The sequence below is a fragment of the Jaculus jaculus genome, chromosome 2 (genome assembly GCF_020740685.1).
Source record: "Jaculus jaculus isolate mJacJac1 chromosome 2, mJacJac1.mat.Y.cur, whole genome shotgun sequence".
In the NCBI taxonomy this organism is placed as follows: Eukaryota; Metazoa; Chordata; class Mammalia; order Rodentia; family Dipodidae; genus Jaculus; species Jaculus jaculus.
Genome location: NC_059103.1, coordinates 3,123,956 through 3,140,222, shown reverse-complemented (window position 1 = coordinate 3,140,222; position 16,267 = coordinate 3,123,956). Strand labels below are relative to the sequence as shown.

Genomic DNA, 16,267 nt, shown 5'->3' with positions numbered 1-16,267 from the left:
CTTGAATTGTTCTTACAAATAAAATAATATTGCTTCTGAGCAGAGGTATTCTGAGCAGCCCCAGGCGAGGCTGTGGGTGAAATTTTGTTATCCTAAGCCACAAGGGTCTCCCCTGGCAGCATCTGTGGTGACGGCTCACTACCTGTGATGGCGATGCTCCCGTGCACCATGTAAGGTTCTTTTTTCCAGAAGAGAGACTCAGAGCTGCTTTCTGGCTTATTATAGAACACACAGTAAGCTAGCTATTCGAGGGGCAAGGGAAGGCCAGGGTCAAGTCAGGGTGCCCATCCTAGAGACAACTATGTCCCTTGGGCCAGTTAAGTCTTTCGGGTATAAAGGGGAAATTTGAGGGTTTCAGGGAAAGCAGAGTATTCCACCACCTATATTGGTTTGTATGAGAAAATCCTTTTCTAACAGTTTTCCAAATTGAATTAAGTTCTCCCCATCCCCATAGGAGGCCTGCCCTCTGTCTCTACAAAGGAGGCTGGCTGACCCCACCACCTGGTTTTGACCACTTCCAGCTCTCTGGAAACATTCTGAGGAGCTAGCTGAATGGCTCTTCAAACTAGCCTTTCGGCAGTGAGCGGGAGGCGGGGGGTTGGGAGGGTCGCAGCAGGGAGTGGTGAGGTGGTGAGGTCGTTAAAGGCTAAGACAGGGGTGCATCCAACAGAGTGACAAACTCAAGGTGCCACAGCTTCCGATGGCTACACTCTGTCCTCTGGATGTCAGGCTGGAAGCTGGAGAGAGCGAGAAAGGTCAGTTCACAGGATGTCTTCACCTCCCACATCAGCATCATCATGCCAACGTTGTGACTTACTTCCTAGCCAGGGGCACCAGCTGCCTCCGTGAGTCTTCAGTACCAACCAAGCAGAAGGAACGGATACATGGACAGCCAGGTCTCTGGTCTGCCAGGGGAGTGCAGGCCAGAACAGGGAAAGGCAGCAGCCATCGGCTGGGCCGTGAGCTACAACCGAGCCGGGAGACCCCGTGTGACCGAGGAGCAGGGCCCCCAGGCTCCGTATCTGTGCCGTTACTGGACCCCTAGGCCCGGGGTGGGGGTCAGCCCACCCACAGCAAGCCCATCCACACAGTGGAAATAACAGCCACCCTGGACCTTGTGCCCAGACTCTGGCTTCCATCAACAGCTTGGCTGAAACCACTGGTGACTCAGAACTCGTGGGGTGTTCTGGCTAGCTGAGTGTCCTCTCTGGGGGTTGGCCATTCTGAGTCTCTGGCTAAAGGTTCCAGCTCTGCTCCCTTCCCTTAGGCCCATGCTCATCCCAGGGACACGGGAGGTTCAAGTTAACACCAGGCACAAGGAATGGGGACACTGGACATAGCTCTTTGTCTCACTCCACGGGGCAGGCCAGCTCCACTTGGCATGAGTCAGATGTGCCACCCTGGCAGATAACAAACTGCTTTCCCAGCTCCTGGCCAGCCCACACTGCCTTAACCTGGGGCCACAAATTGTCCCCACAGCAGGAACGATGTGGGGGTCACGTCTCTGTCCTCCTCGCCTCCTGCTCTCTCCTCCCACTTCCTTCCACCTTTTTTCTTGGGCCAGTGTTAGCAGTGAGGACCCCTGACAGAGAGGAGAGCAGCTCAGGAGCCACGGCAAATGCGTCAGAGCTAGAGTGCTGGGACAGTGGCTCCACGCGGGGGGCCTCGCTGTGGCTCCTGTGGCCCACTAGGACAGTCAACGATCTTAATCCATCGTGACGATGGACCAAGGAGAAGAGTGACAGGTGACCCTTGCCAGGCAGGACTCTGGCCTGGGTGGCCTCTGCACAGGGGAGTAACTCAGACAGCAGCTCTGTTGCCATTCCCCAGGCCCATGCTCACACCAGGTACGGAGGCTGGGGATGTGGGAATAGAGCCCTTACCTCACTCCATGGGGCAGCTCTAACTGCAAAGGACCCCCAGCCTCTGAAACCTCCCAGGCAGAAGACAGGACTTCAAAAACAGAGCTTACTTTCTACTAGTATAGTGCTCTAGAAATGATCGGCTGCAGGGCTTGAAAACAACGCAAGAGGGCCGGCAGACACTCTGCCCTTGTCCCTGGTGCAAGGGACTTTAGTGACTGCAGATGGGGGACACGGCAGTGGAAGAATGGAGTGTGGGCTCATCGTATCTGACCGTCAACTCTGCTCACGAGCCTGGAGGCAGCCTCCAGGCCAATGAATGGAGTCCACTCCAGGGAAAAGCTGCGAGACTGGCCGCTCTCCCCTCATACACTGTCCAGGACCCCAGATCTCTGCGCTTCTCCACGGGGACCACACGGAGGAAGCTTCTGGCAGTGGGAGGACAGGCCATCCCTCCTGGGACTCTGTGTCCAAGGTGCTGTTGTTTCCTGTGGCCCACCCCCAGGAGGCCCAATACCTAGTGACTGGCCATCTTGAAGCCCATCTGCACCCGGCTGCCGTGTGTGGCTGCTTCCGGAAAGCCGTCTCCGGTGGGCACTAGGGCTCACGTCTCATGCCCAAACTAAGCTGAGCATTCAATGGCTGGGGCTTAGCTCCTGTGACTTGGCAAGTGTCCAAGTGACACAGGTAGGCTTCTCTGGGCATGTGAAGGGCTGTCCCTGGACACTCAGGTCGTGACTGGAGCAAACTGTCATTTTCTTCCCACTTTTGCAATCAAAGCTGGTGGAGCTGGCACGGCCCATCCATCGACTGCTGCCTGGGGAGGTAGTGTCCTTTCCATTAAATGGCTTCGGGCTGAAGAAACGGTTCCAATTTCAAACACTGGGCAGATTTTAGGGTGGTCAGGACACTGGAATGTGAAAGGGGGCAGTGCAAGTGCATGGCATCCCACGGACGTACCAGTGGCTGGGAACACAAGGCTTGTCCCGTCTTTCTTCAAGAGGCACGCTCACCGCAATGTCCTGCTTGCCAACCAAGCAGCTGACTTCCACCTGGGGCCACCCGGAGTTCTCTGGTCACGTGGGTGGAGGCTCTAGGCTGAGCTTCCCCTCAAAGCCTTTTGCACCATAGGAGCCACCGATTCTTCTTGCAGTTACCAGGCAGAGCAGCATGTCGGTTTGAGGCCAACTCGGGTGAGCGACCATCCTGTGGCTGCCCAAATGTCTACGGAAGGAAACCCCAAAGACACACGGCTCCTTTGGCGTTTGTCTTGGACGTCTGATGAGCCTGAATCCCACTTTTAAACATGACAAGACATACTTGAGGTCGAAAGCCAGACTAGATCTCCCTGATCCCAGTCACTGTCAAGACCTGACATGTCATTCTGAGGACAAAACCCTGCAAACACCAGCCTGCCTCCTGGAAGTTTCTGCCTTGCACCTGACCACTTCCGATCAGTTACAAACAGGAAGCTGTCCCCAGTCCTGGCTCCGGTGGGAAGTGTCACGGCTCCACACTGCTGCGCTTCTGCCCAGTGCTGGGGCGTGGACTCGTCCTCGTGGGGCCTGGTGGGGATGGGTTCCTGAGGTGCTGGGCTACACTTTCTCCCGATGCCCTCGTCCTAAGGGCCAAGGAGGGGCGATGGTGTGACAGAGGGGGAAATAAACACACAGAATCCCCAGAATCATACAATCAAGTTGTCTGAACGTGTTTATGTGTTTTGTTTCAAACCACGGGAGGACAGGAGATAAAAATGGAAAGTGTCCACATGTGGCGGCCACTCGCAAGGCGCGCGTGTTGCAGGCGGCGGCGAGCTTCTTGACTGGGTCCGCAAGTGCAGTGCGGCTGCTGGCTGCCTGGGCCCCTGGTGGCACGAGTCCCATTCCACCTTCCTACGCGTGAATTCACTCCCCTGTGCCCGGGCCCTGGGGGCCAGTGGCTGCCATTGGTGTGGCCTGTGTGGTCCCCGTCCCACTGGGCTCCTCTACCCGGGACCTCTTGACTTCAGGCTCCCCAGTGGAAGAGGCGGAGGCGGCGGTGGTGGTGCAGGAGGAGGTGGCTGGGCTGGGCGTGGAGCTGGCTGCCACTGAGATCGCTGCGGTTGACTCCTCGGGCCCCACCTCACACACGCGCGTGACGACCACCGGCGTGGATGAACTTGCCTGGGCCGCCAGAAGCTGCAGGGGGCTGGTGAGGGCTGGGAGGAGGAAGAGGAGGGTGCTTAAGGACTGCCACTGGTTCATCCGAGCAGTAAGGGCAGAGCCACAGGCCTGTCTCTATTCCTCCTTTGTCCAACACGAGCTGCTTGCCTGGCTCCTACTGAACTCAGCCCCCGCCCGCCTGCTGCTTCTGTCACTCTAGAGACACACCAGGGCCTCCTCTCTCTCTCCGGAAACACACAGAGGCCCACCCACCAGCACCCTGCCCTCCACGCCTGACTTAGTCCTCTGCCCTCTGCTATCACTCCAGGTGAGGGCAAGCTCTATAGCTGTTTCCCTACATGGCCACAGGGCTGCCTGGAGCTGACTGAACTGACCAGAGGAGATAGGTCTTTCATGGGCTACACTGCCCGTGGTTGGAGCCCCAGTGGCCAGGGCTGGGGCTGAGAATAAGCTGGAGCCTCACCGTAAGCGTTGCCAGTTAAGCTATTTGTGGGTACAGCATGCTTTCCATTCTGAGTGACGGCCCGGACCGGAAGATGGTGTTGCCCGATGGACACTGGTGTGGCAGGCTGTAAGATGGTGACTGTATGTCCAGGGACCCCTGGGGCCATCTGGCTGGCTACCGTCTGGATGACTCGGCTGGCTGCGGGGATCGTGGCAAATGCAATAGTGGGCTTTTCTTCCAAACCTGCAGAGAAAGCCCTGAGTCAGAGGCCACTGTCCCCCAAGCCTCGGCACAACTGCTTCTCAGGCCCAAACCCCACCACGGAAAACTGTTTCAAAAGAAAACCAGTCTGGGGCTCGAGAGATGGCTTAGCGGTTAAGGTGCTTGCCTGCAAAGCCAAAGAACCTCGGTTTGATTCCCCAGGATCCATGTAAGCCAGATGTGCAAGGAGGCACACGCATCTGGAGTTCGTTTACAGTGGCTGGAGGCCCTGGTGTGCCCATTCTCTTTCTCCCTCTCTTAAATAAATAAAACAAATATTTAAATAGAAGAAAACCAATTAGGGCTACAATCCTGGCAAGCCAAGCTCAGATCCCTGGAACCCACGTAGAGCTGGACTCGCAGCACGTCTGTATCCCAGCGTGCCTATGGTGAGAAGGGAGGCTGGACGGGAGCTGCAGGAAGCCTGCAGGCCAGCCAGCAAGGCACGTGCAGTGTGGTCACTAAGAAACACCGGGACTCAAGGTCGGACAGAAGTTGTCTGATGTCATTACACATGCCATGGCACGTCTGTGCCCACTCACATTAACACACACATTCATACCAGTACACACTGTATTTTTAAAAATATTTTATTTACTTATTTGAGAGAGAGAATAGGTGTACCAGGGACTCCAGCCACTGCAAACAAACTCCAGACACATGTGCCACCTTGTGCATCTAGCTTTATATGGGTACTGGGTAATCAAATCTGGGTCCTCAGGCTTCACAGGCCAGTGCCTTAGCTGCTAAGCCATCTCTCTAGGCCCCCCGCATACAATATTTTTTTTTTAAAAAGAAGGGACTATCCATTCCCCAGTACCCACATAAAGCCAGACACACAAAATGGCACCTGAAGCTGGACTTTGTTTGCAGTGGGTAGAGGCCCTGGCATGCCCATTCCCCCCCCCCTTTCCTCTGACTTTCTTCTCTATCTTTGCAAATAAAATAAAATGAAAAGAAAATTTAAAAAGAAGGTGCTATGAAGACGGCTCAGCAGTTAAGGCACGTGTATGGAAAGCCTGCGTGCCTGGGTTCAATTTCCAAGCCACTCACATAAGCCAGACGCAGAGTGGCGCAAGCATCTGGTGTGTCTGTAGCATCAAGAGAACACACACACCGCAAAAATAAATAAATAAATAAATAAAGGGAAGGAAGAAAACCCCAAAACTTTAGAAAAATGTAAAGCACGGCAGTGCACACACGAGGCCGCTTCTGTGATCATTTTGTTGTTTGTGGTAGTAGGAATCGAACCTAAGACCTTAGACAGGTGAGGCGAGCAACTCTAACACTGCGCTATATCCTTAGCTCTTTCATTTTTAAAAATATTTTTTAGTTATTTTTATTTATTTGAGAGCGAGAGAGAATGGGCACGCCATCCACTGCAAACAAACTCCAGACGCATGCACCGCCTTGTGTGTCCGGCTTATGCAGGTCCTAGGGAATTGAACCTGGGTCCATTAGCTTTGCAGGCAAATGCCTTACCTGTTAAGCCATCTCTCTAGCCCCTTTTAAAGACAAAGTCTTAATAAGTTATCTAGGCTGACCTTGAAGTTGTTCTGCAACCCTGGCAGGCCTCAAACTTGGAATCTTCCTATCTCTACTTCTTTAGCAGTTGCGATGACAGGCCTGGACCGAGCCCCCAACCCTTTTCAGTATGACGACTTTAAAACTTAAAGTCACTGCTGAGTATTGTCATAGAAGTAATTAGGTGTACTGTCCACCTTCAAGCTCCCCAGGGTCAGGTTCCTTTTAGGAGCTGGGTATGGTGGCTCATGCATATAATCCTGGTACTGATAAGGCCAGCCAGCCTAGATAACTTAGTAAGATTTTATTTATTTATTTATTATTTAAAAAAAAATTTTTTTTATTTATTTGAGAGCGACAGACATAGAGAGAAAGACAGATAGAGGGAGAGAGAGAGAATGGGCGCGCCAGGGCTTCCAGCCTCTGCAAACGAACTCCAGACGCGTGCGCCCCCTTGTGCATCTGGCTAATGTGGGACCTGGGGAAGCGAGCCTCGAACCAGGGTCCTTAGGCTTCACAGGCAAGCACTTAACTGCCAAGCCATCTCTCCAGCCCAAGATTTTATTTTAAAAAGAAAAAGGAACACATACCTGGGGACAGCCCTTGCTGGCCTTCAAAGGCCATGACCCAAGGAACAGTAGTACAAGACCCAAAACCCATGTCCCTTGACCCTCTGCCCTGTAAGGTGGCCTCTGAACCCACAGCCAAGGCTCACGGTACCCAGCGGTGACCTGTGTACTGGGTCCCAGCAGCCTGTGGCCACGTTACCTCTTGCATCGCTGCCCAGATCCAGCACAGCTGTGCCTCCTGCATCGTGGGAGCTGGCAGCAGAGCCCTGGCTGGCAAGGATGTACCCGTTGGCGGAGTTGGCAGAGGTGGTGACCACCCTCACCATGGTGACAGTGGGGGCTTGCTGCACCACGTGGATTGCGTGGCCCGAGGGCTGCTGTGAGGTTACTATGGAGGCCGGCATGTAGGCGACAGGCTTGGCCACTAAATTGGAAGGCCGGGGAGGCACAGCCATGATCACCGGCTGGGCACTGACAGGGGAGCCTGCAGGGAGGACATAGAGAGGATCGTGACTCAGGTGGCACAGTCTCAGTTCTGCCATGCTCAGGGAGGAAGGGTGGGATGCACCTTACCAGGGGCGCTCTGGGAATATCGGTACTCTGGAACAGAGGCTAACTTTGACCCCAAGTCGGGGTCATGTGGAATGGGGGAGCCCTCCCGAGACAGGCACTCTGGCGTCTGTAGGCCACTGGAACGAGGGGACATCAGCCCAGGGTGGGTGGGTGAAGCTGGAGCACTCCTGAAACAGACAAAGGGAAGGGACATACCATGGTGGCAAGTCACCACGCCGCACACGGAAGAGGACCTTAACCACGAGCAACACTCTCCATGTCCACCCCACATCCCTGTCCCACCCTTCCTGGGCTTCTCTGTCACCCCCCTCCCCCGCAGTCCCCCGAGGGTTTCCCAGCTTTAACATACTCGGCGACAAAGACCCAGCACGGCCAGCTGTGCTCGGTGTGGACTAGGAAGGGGAGCGGTGGCCACTTAAGCAGGGAGGGGCACACTACATCAGTTGCGCCTCCGCCTCCCAGCAAGTGCACACGGGGAGTCCGGCCAGCCTCCGCCAATGGCTTGGCCTGTGTTAAAAGGCAAAGCTAGTGGGCCACGGTGGCGCACTCCTTTAATCCCAGCACTCGGGATGCTGAAGGAGGAGGACTGATGTGAGTTCAGGGCCAGCCTGAGCTACACAGTGAGTTCCAGGCCAGCCTGGACTAGAGGGAGAACCTGCCTCAACACAGTAACAACAAGACAAAGCTTTTAGCCAGGCTCGATGGCAAAGGGTTGTTTGTCACCCTCATTACTCAGGAGGCTGAAACAGGAGGATTAAAAGTTAAGGGACTTCCTGGGCTACAGAATAAACGCAAGGCCAGCCTGAGTAATGTGACCCCAGCTAAAAATGAGAAGTAGGCCCAGGTTCAAAACCCCAACACACATGTAAAAGGCAGATGCACAAAAGTGGCACATGTGTCTGAAGTGTGTTGGCAATGGCAGGAGGTCGTGGCACACCCATACTCATTACTCATTCTCTCTTTTGTCTGCCCCTTTCTCTTTGTTTATCTGTCTCAAGTAAATACATAATTAATTAATAAATTAAAATTTTAAAAAATAAAAATGAATAGTAAAAAGGTCTGAAGATTTAGCACAGTGGTAGAGCTCCTGCCTAGAATCCCCAGTGAGGGGCGGGGGGCGTGGCTCAGTGGTAGCACCTGCCTAGAATCCCCCAGTGAGGGGCTGGGGCGTGGCTCAGTGGTAGAGCTCCTGCCTAGAATCCCCCAGTGAGGGGCTGGGGTGTGGCTCAGTGGTAGAGCTCCTGTCTAGAATGCCCCAGTGAGGGGCTGGGGCGTGGCTCAGTGGTAGAGCTCCTGTCTAGAATCCCCCAGTGAGGGGCTGGGGCGTGGCTCAGTGGTAGAGCCCCTGCCTAGAATCCCCCAGTGAGGGGCTGGGGTGTGGCTCAGTGGTAGAGCTCCTGCCTAGAATCCCCCAGTGAGGGGCGGGGGGGGCGTGGCTCAGTGGTAGAGCTCCTGCCTAGAATCCCCCAGTGAGGGGCTGGGGTGTGGCTCAGTGGTAGAGCGCCTGCCTAGAATCCCCCAGTGAGGGGCGGGGGGCGTGGCTCAGTGGTAGAGCGCCTGCCTAGAATCCCCCAGTGATGGGCTGGGGTTGTGGCTCAGTGGTAGAGCGCCTGCCTAGAATCCCCCAGTGAGGGGCTAGAAGTGTGTGTGGCTAAAGGGTAGAGGGTCTGCCTAGAGTCAGGAGTTGAAGGAAGAGGGCTAACCTAAAATCTGCAGGTAAGGGATTGGGCTTTAGCTCAGCAATATAGCATTTGCCTAGCATTCCCCAATGAGGGGACAGGGACATGGCTCAATGCTAGAATGCTCACCTAGAATCTGCAGGTGAGAAGTTGGGGATTTAGTCAGTGGTACAGTCTGTGTAGTAAGCGTGAGGGCCTTAGTCTGACCTCTAAGATTAACAACAACAAATAAGAGCAAGAACACAACCTTCTGTTGGCCCTTGTGACTGGGCGGGGGACGAGCTGAGTGCAGATGCAGTCGTCGCTCACAGCTCCTCCCCCGGCCCGGCTCAGTGCGACACGAGCTCCGAGACCACAGGCGTCAGGGCCCGGCTCAGTGCGACACGAGCTCCGAGACCACAGGCGTCAGGGCCCGGCTCAGTGCGACACGAGCTCCGAGACCACAGGCGTCAGGGCCAGGCTCAGTGTGACACGAGCTCTGAGACCACAGGCGTCAGGGCCCGGCTCAGTGCGACACGGAGCTCTGAGACCACAGGCGTCAGGGCCAGGCTCAGTGCGACACGAGCTCTGAGACCACAGGCGTCAGGGCCCGGCTCAGTGTGACACGAGCGTCAGGGCCCGGCTCAGTGCGACACGAGCTCTGAGACCACAGGCGTCAGGGCCCGGCTCAGTGCGACACGAGCTCTGAGACCACAGGCGTCAGGGCCAGGCTCAGTGCGACACGAGCTCTGAGACCACAGGCGTCAGGGCCCGGCTCAGTGCGACACGAGCTCTGAGACCACAGGCGTCAGGGCCAGGCTCAGTGCGACACGAGCTCTGAGACCACAGGCGTCAGGGCCAGGCTCAGTGCGACACGAGCTCTGAGACCACAGGCGTCAGGGCCCGGCTCAGTGCGACACGAGCTCTGAGACCACAGGCGTCAGGGCCCGGCTCAGTGTGACACGAGCTCTGAGACCACAGGCGTCAGGGCCCGGCTCAGTGTGACACGAGCTCTGAGACCACAGGCGTCAGGGCCCGGCTCAGTGCGACACGAGCTCTGAGACCACAGGCGTCAGGGCCCGGCTCAGTGCGACACGAGCTCTGAGACCACAGGCGTCAGGGCCCGGCTCAGTGCGACACGAGCTCTGAGACCACAGGCGTCAGGGCCCGGCTCAGTGCGACACGAGCTCTGAGACCACAGGCGTCAGGGCCCGGCTCAGTGCGACACGAGCTCTGAGACCACAGGCGTCAGGGCCCGGCTCAGTGTGACACCAGCTCTGAGACCACAGGCGTCAGGGCCCGGCTCAGTGTGACACCAGCTCTGAGACCACAGGCGTCAGGGCCCGGCTCAGTGTGACACGAGCTCTGAGACCACAGGCGTCAGGGCCCGGGACACGAGCTCCGAGACCACAGGCGTCAGGGCCCGGCTCAGTGCGACACGAGCTCCGAGACCACAGGCGTCAGGGCCCGGCTCAGTGCGACACGAGCTCCGAGACCACAGGCGTCAGGGCCCGGCTCAGTGCGACACGAGCTCCGAGACCACAGGCGTCAGGGCCCGGCTCAGTGCGACACGAGCTCCGAGACCACAGGCGTCAGGGCCAGGCTCAGTGCGACACGAGCTCTGAGACCACAGGCGTCAGGGCCCGGTTCTGCAGGTGCAGGGACTCCGGGGAGCTATGCATCCGACAGCCTGTAGCCAGGCTTCTATTTCTGGGAAGAAACCAGTGGTGGTCCAGGGCAGTACCTACGCCCCAGGACTACCTGTGGCAATGCAGGCCTCCCCCAGCTGTTGTTGCTCGTGGAGCCACCATGCTCCTAACCCCACCGCCAGCGGATGCCGGGCACCGCAACATCACTTTGTTACCAGTAGAGGTGGCTTTCAGCTCTGCCAGCGCCACTCCTTGCCTGCCCTTCAAGGCGCTGACATTTAGAGGAGCAGTGGGCTAGTCAACGGAAAGCTTAGGACCCTAGTATGTGCCATCACCTCGAAGGCCATGCCCATTGTGGAAGGCACCAGAGGAACAGTTGGCATCCTGCTCATTAACAACTCATGGTCTGAGAGCTAGGTGTGGTGGTTCACACCTGCAAGCCCAGCCCTGGGGAGGCTGAGGCAGGAGAATGGCCAAGAGTGTCCAGTTGGCTAGGTCTACCGAGTGAGATCTTGTCTCAAAAACCAAAACCTAAACCAGAAAAAGTTTAAGGGAAGGAAGCATTCTCCCAGAAAACAGGTGGCAAGGCCGATCCCGTGAGCCCGCGTCACCTGGGGCTTACCGTGAGGACAGAGGCCCGAAGGGGGTGCGGAAGCAGGAGACACCCCTTTGCCTCCGTTTCCGGAAGGCCTGCTCCACGAGCTTGGCTTCGGAGGCGGGGTCTATTCTCCAGAAAGAGCCTTTCCCAGGTTCCTCCTGGGACCGGGGGACTTTGATAAAGTAACGGTTCAGAGAGAGGTTGTGTCGGATAGAGTTCTGCAGGGAGAGAGAGAGAGACACGTGGGTCATGGCCCATCAGAGGCAGGGCCCAGCCCACAACCTGAGCGCCACAGTAGAAATGGCTGGCACCAATGATGGGCACCATGGCTGTGAGGTGTCTGTGCTTCACTGTGTGTGTGGGGGGGCATGGGGCATGAAGGGACTTCTATGAAAATGCTGCGGAGAAAACCCCAGCCTGCTACTTACAGCAAAGGACACAGCGCACAGGACGTGGCGCACAGAAAAGATGGAGGCTCACGGAGGGAGCTGAAGAGATGGCTCAACATGACCACCCAACTTCAATTCCCTAGCACCCATATAAACATCTGGCTGTGACCATGCATGTCTGTGACTCCAGTCCTGTGGGGAGGTGCGAGTAATGCTGGGGATCCCCAAAATCACTAGCTCTGGAATCAGAGAGAAACTCTGCCTTCAGAGAACATGGTGAAAAATGGAGCAAGACACCCGAAGCTCTCCTCTGACCTCTGCACACGTGTAAGTCTGCACATGCACATGACCTCTGCACACACGTGACCTCCACACATGTGTGAATATGCACATGAATGTGTGCATGACCTCTGCATGCACATGAATCTGCACACATGTCCATGTATTACACCTCATATATTACACATGCAAAAAAAAAAGTCTTGAAAGCTGGGTGTAATGGTGCACACCTCTAATCCCAGCACTTGGGAGACTAAGCCAGGAAGACTGCAAGTTCAAGGCAGCCTAGGCTACATGGAACACCCTGTCCTGCGTGGGGCTGTACAGCTCAGTGGCAGAGTGCCTGCTTAGCATACTTGATGCCCTGGGTTCAATGACCAGCACCAGCTATACACAACAAAACCCACAAAAATGGACCTCTTCTGAATAAACTAGCCACCAGAAAACAGTAACAACCGAGAGAAGAAAATGGAACAATGCTTGCCAGATATATACCAGAAGCTCTACAATCCTCGAAAGGACAAAATGCACGCCACTCATGAACGTGAACTGCTGCATGTAAGGATATATACAGGGTGTTACTGAAGACACGTGGGATTACTGCACCCAGTTAGCATTAAAAAAGTAAAAACCAGCATGGTGGGGCTGGAGAGCTGGCTCAGCAGTTAAGGCACTTGCCTAGACAGCCTAAGGACCCAGGTTTGATTCCCGAGTACCCATGTAAAGCCTGATGCACAAAGTGGCACATGTGTCTGGAGTTCACCTGCAGTGGCTAGAGGCCCTGGTGAGCCGATTCTCTCTCTCTCACTCTCTCTCAAATAAATAAACATTAAAAACAAAACAAGTCAGGTGTGGTGGTGCACACCTTTAATCCCAGCACTCAGGAGGCAGAGGCAGGAAGACTGCCATGGGTTTGAGGCCACCCTGAGACTACGTAGTAAATTCCAGGTCAGCCTGGGCCAGAGTGAGACCCTACCTCCAATAACCAAAACACTACCACCACCACCACCGCCGCCGCCCAGTGTGGTGCTCATGCCTGATATCCAAGCATGCCGGAAGCCGAGGCAGGACAATTTCCTTGAGTTCTAATCAGGATGGGATATAGTGAGAGACCTTGTCTCAGAACAAATGGAAAAAAATAAAAAAATAAAAAGACCATTTTAAAGCAGGGCAAGGTAGCACACACCTTTAATCCCAGCACTCTGGGGGTGGAGGTAGGAAGATGGCCATGAGTTCAAGGCTGGCCCGGACCTACAGAGCAAGCTCCAAGCCAGCCTGAGCTAGAGTGAAAGCCTACCTCAAAAGAGAGCTGGAGAGTTGGCTTAGTGGTTAAGGTGCTTGCTTGCAAAGCCAAAGGACCCAGGTTCGATTCCCCAGGACCCACATAAGCCATACACACATGGTGGCGCATACATGGAGTTTGTATACAGTGGCTGGAGGTCCTGGCATACCCATTCTTTCTCTCTCTCTCTCTCTCAAAGAAATAAAAATAAAATATTTTTTAAAACTGAGCCAGGCACAGTGGCACACACCTTTAATCCTGGCACTTGTGTGAGGATTGCTGTAAGTTTGAGGCCTACATCGTGAATTCCAGGTCAGCCTGGGCTAGAGTGAAGCCCTACCTCGAAAAACAACAACAACAACAAAACAACACAATAGGGCCTGGAGAGATGTCCCTTCTCTGTATCTGCTTCTTCTTGCCCTTTCTCTTAAATAAACAAACAAATAAAAATAAAACAAAACAGTGAGACGGCGTTGTGGACCTGACTTTGCCGAGGATCTGTAGGCTGTGTGTGCAAACGCTCTGTATCCCTTCCCGGCTTGTGTCCTGTGAGGTGCCAAGTCAGCCGAGTGCTACTCCTTCTGGTCACCAGTGCCTCACCTGCCAGCCCTTGTCAGCAGTCCTGTAGTAAGGGTAATGCTTGGTGATGTGGGCGTAGATGCCACTTAGCGTGAGCTGCCTGTCCTGGGCCGAGGAGATGGCCTGCACGATCAGCTGCGCGTAGGAGTATGGCGGCTTTGACTCGTCCTGGGGAGACGGGGCGCAGGGTGAGTGGGAGGCCCGGGCTCGAATCCTACCGCCCATGCCGCCTGGTCCCAACACAAGTGCCCATGCCTAGATTAAACCCATCCTGTGACCCGGCCTGGTCCATCCGGGGTGTGGCAGTACACGCTGGAATCCTAGCACCCTGCACTCAAGAGGCTGAGGCGGAAGGACTGTGGCCAGCCTGGGCTGCAGGGTGAGATCCTGTCTTGAACAACGCAGCGTGGGGCTGGAGAGATGGCTCAGCAGTTAAAGCTCTTGCCTGCAGAGCCTGAAGGCCAGGTTTCGGTTCCCCAGTACCCTTGTCAAACCACATCCACAAAGCAGCATGTGCATCTGGAGCTCATCTGCAGTGGCACAAGGCCCCAGCATAGCAATTCTCCCTTTCTCTTCTTGAAATAAGTAATTTTTTTTTTAAAGTAAAGCAGGGGCTGGAGAGATGGCTTAGCAGCTGAGCGCTTGCCTGTGAAGCCTAAGGACCCCAGTTTGAGGCTCGATTCCCCAGGACCCACATTAGCCAGATGCATAAGGAGGCGCATGCACCTGGAGTTCTTTTGCAGTGGCTGGAGGCCCTGGTGCACCCATTCTCTTTCTCTCTCTGTCTCTTTCTCTCTGTCTGTCGCTCTCAAATAAATAAAAATAAACAAAAATTAAAAAAAAAAAAAGCAAAGCAGCTGAGCATGGTGGCACACATCTTTAATCGCAGCAGAGGTAGGAAAATCGCTGTGAGCTCAAGGCTAACCTGAGACTACATGGTGAATTCCAGGTCAGCCAGGGCTAGAGTGAGACCCTGCCTCAGAAAAAAACAGAAACAAAAAACAACCAACCAACCAAAAAAACCCCAAGAGCTAAAAACCAAAAAACAAAAACAAAAACCAAAAAAAAAAAAAAAAAAAACCCACCAAAAACCAAAAAAACACAACAGCGAAGCATAACAGCAAAAAATAATTCAAGGGCTGGAGAGAGATAGCTCAGTGGTTAAGGCACTTGCCTGTGAAGTCTAAAGACCCAGGTTTGATTCCCCAGTGCCCTCATAATCAGGATAAACAAGGTGGCACAATCATCTGGAGTTCATATGCAGTAGTTAGAGGCCCTGATGCACCCATTCTCTCTCTCTCCTCTTCTCAAATAAATAAAATTATTTTTAAAATGATAATTCAGAGTAGCCACTTGTGGCCAGGTGTGATGGTGCATGCTTTATTCTTAAGACTTGGGAGGTTGAGGGACAAGGATAAAGAGTTCAAGATGTTTGAGGCCAGCCTGCGCTACAAACAAAACACACCTTATGCCTCATGGGAAGGGAAAATTTGTTCCTTTCTTTACTGTAATTCTGAAACTTCTTACTTCTCAACATATGAAGTCAGTTATCAGATGAAATGAGCAATGATACAAAATTACAAGAAAAACGTGGCTAGGCTGGGTGGTACAGGTCCATAATCAAAAGCGCTTCAGGAGGCAAGCGGGGAGGGGGTGTTCCAGTTTAGGGCCACCCTTGTGAGACCTTGTCTCCAAAAAAGTAACAAGAGGGCTGGGGTCATCAAAACTCTCATGTGGCTTCAGCAACAGCAGACAGAGTGAGGAGAAGCAAGGCCCATGACATGGCCGCAAGCCATGCTGAGAGTGGCCAAGCCCGTTCCCAGGGCAGGGAAGGAATGCAAAGCGGGAGTGCGGGAGGGTTGGTGGGGGTGGAGGGGAGGGGCGGGGAAGACTGACGAAGGGTCTCGGTCTCCACACGCGTGCTCATGAAGAAGCTCAGACCTTGGGGCTGTCCCCGCCAGACGTGTCTGCCTGCTGTTCAGAGGCGGCCTTCGCTGCAAACTCCGCGGCCAGCTGCAGGTCCGATGTCACGTTCTGGACCAATCGGTAACCCGAAGACCCAGCTCCACGGGGACTGGCTGGGCAGGAGTTGGGGACGCTAGGGAGAGGGAAGAATACACATCATCAGCTGGAGGACCAAGGGACACCCTGGGTGATGAGGGGAGGCGGTCTCGCCCCTCCCCCACTGGAGACATCGTCATCGCCCTGTGTGACCCTCTGTAAGACTGAGAAATATGCCAAGTTGTATTCCAGTGGTACCCTCTTCCCCAAGGCCAAGGCCAGGTGCCGAGTAGGGAGGAGTGCCACAGCCCCTTCGGCTCCAGCCAGGCAGCTCCCACCGGCCATCCCCACCCCATGAGCAGGGCCTGAGGACAGCACCTCAGCTCAGGCAAGAGAAGGAGTGTCGTCTCCATCTGTAGGTGCTGCTGGCTAGTGA

The 16,267-nt window shown here is 54.8% G+C and overlaps 1 protein-coding gene across 1 annotated transcript in view; it reads right to left on the bottom strand.

The window, feature by feature from the left end:
* Positions 1-1,968: 1,968 nt before the first annotated feature.
* Foxk1 (forkhead box K1) overlaps positions 1,969-16,267 on the bottom strand; it is a 91,195-nt gene continuing 76,896 nt past the window's right edge. The window contains exons 3-9 of the mRNA XM_004671311.2: positions 15,772-15,928; positions 13,852-13,998; positions 11,326-11,519; positions 7,397-7,563; positions 7,023-7,307; positions 4,488-4,712; positions 1,969-4,059 (exon numbers count right to left, since the gene is read on the bottom strand). Coding sequence (XP_004671368.2) covers positions 3,767-4,059; positions 4,488-4,712; positions 7,023-7,307; positions 7,397-7,563; positions 11,326-11,519; positions 13,852-13,998; positions 15,772-15,928 — 1,468 coding nt within the window. The 3' untranslated portion in view covers positions 1,969-3,766. The remainder of the gene's footprint in view (positions 4,060-4,487; positions 4,713-7,022; positions 7,308-7,396; positions 7,564-11,325; positions 11,520-13,851; positions 13,999-15,771; positions 15,929-16,267) is intronic.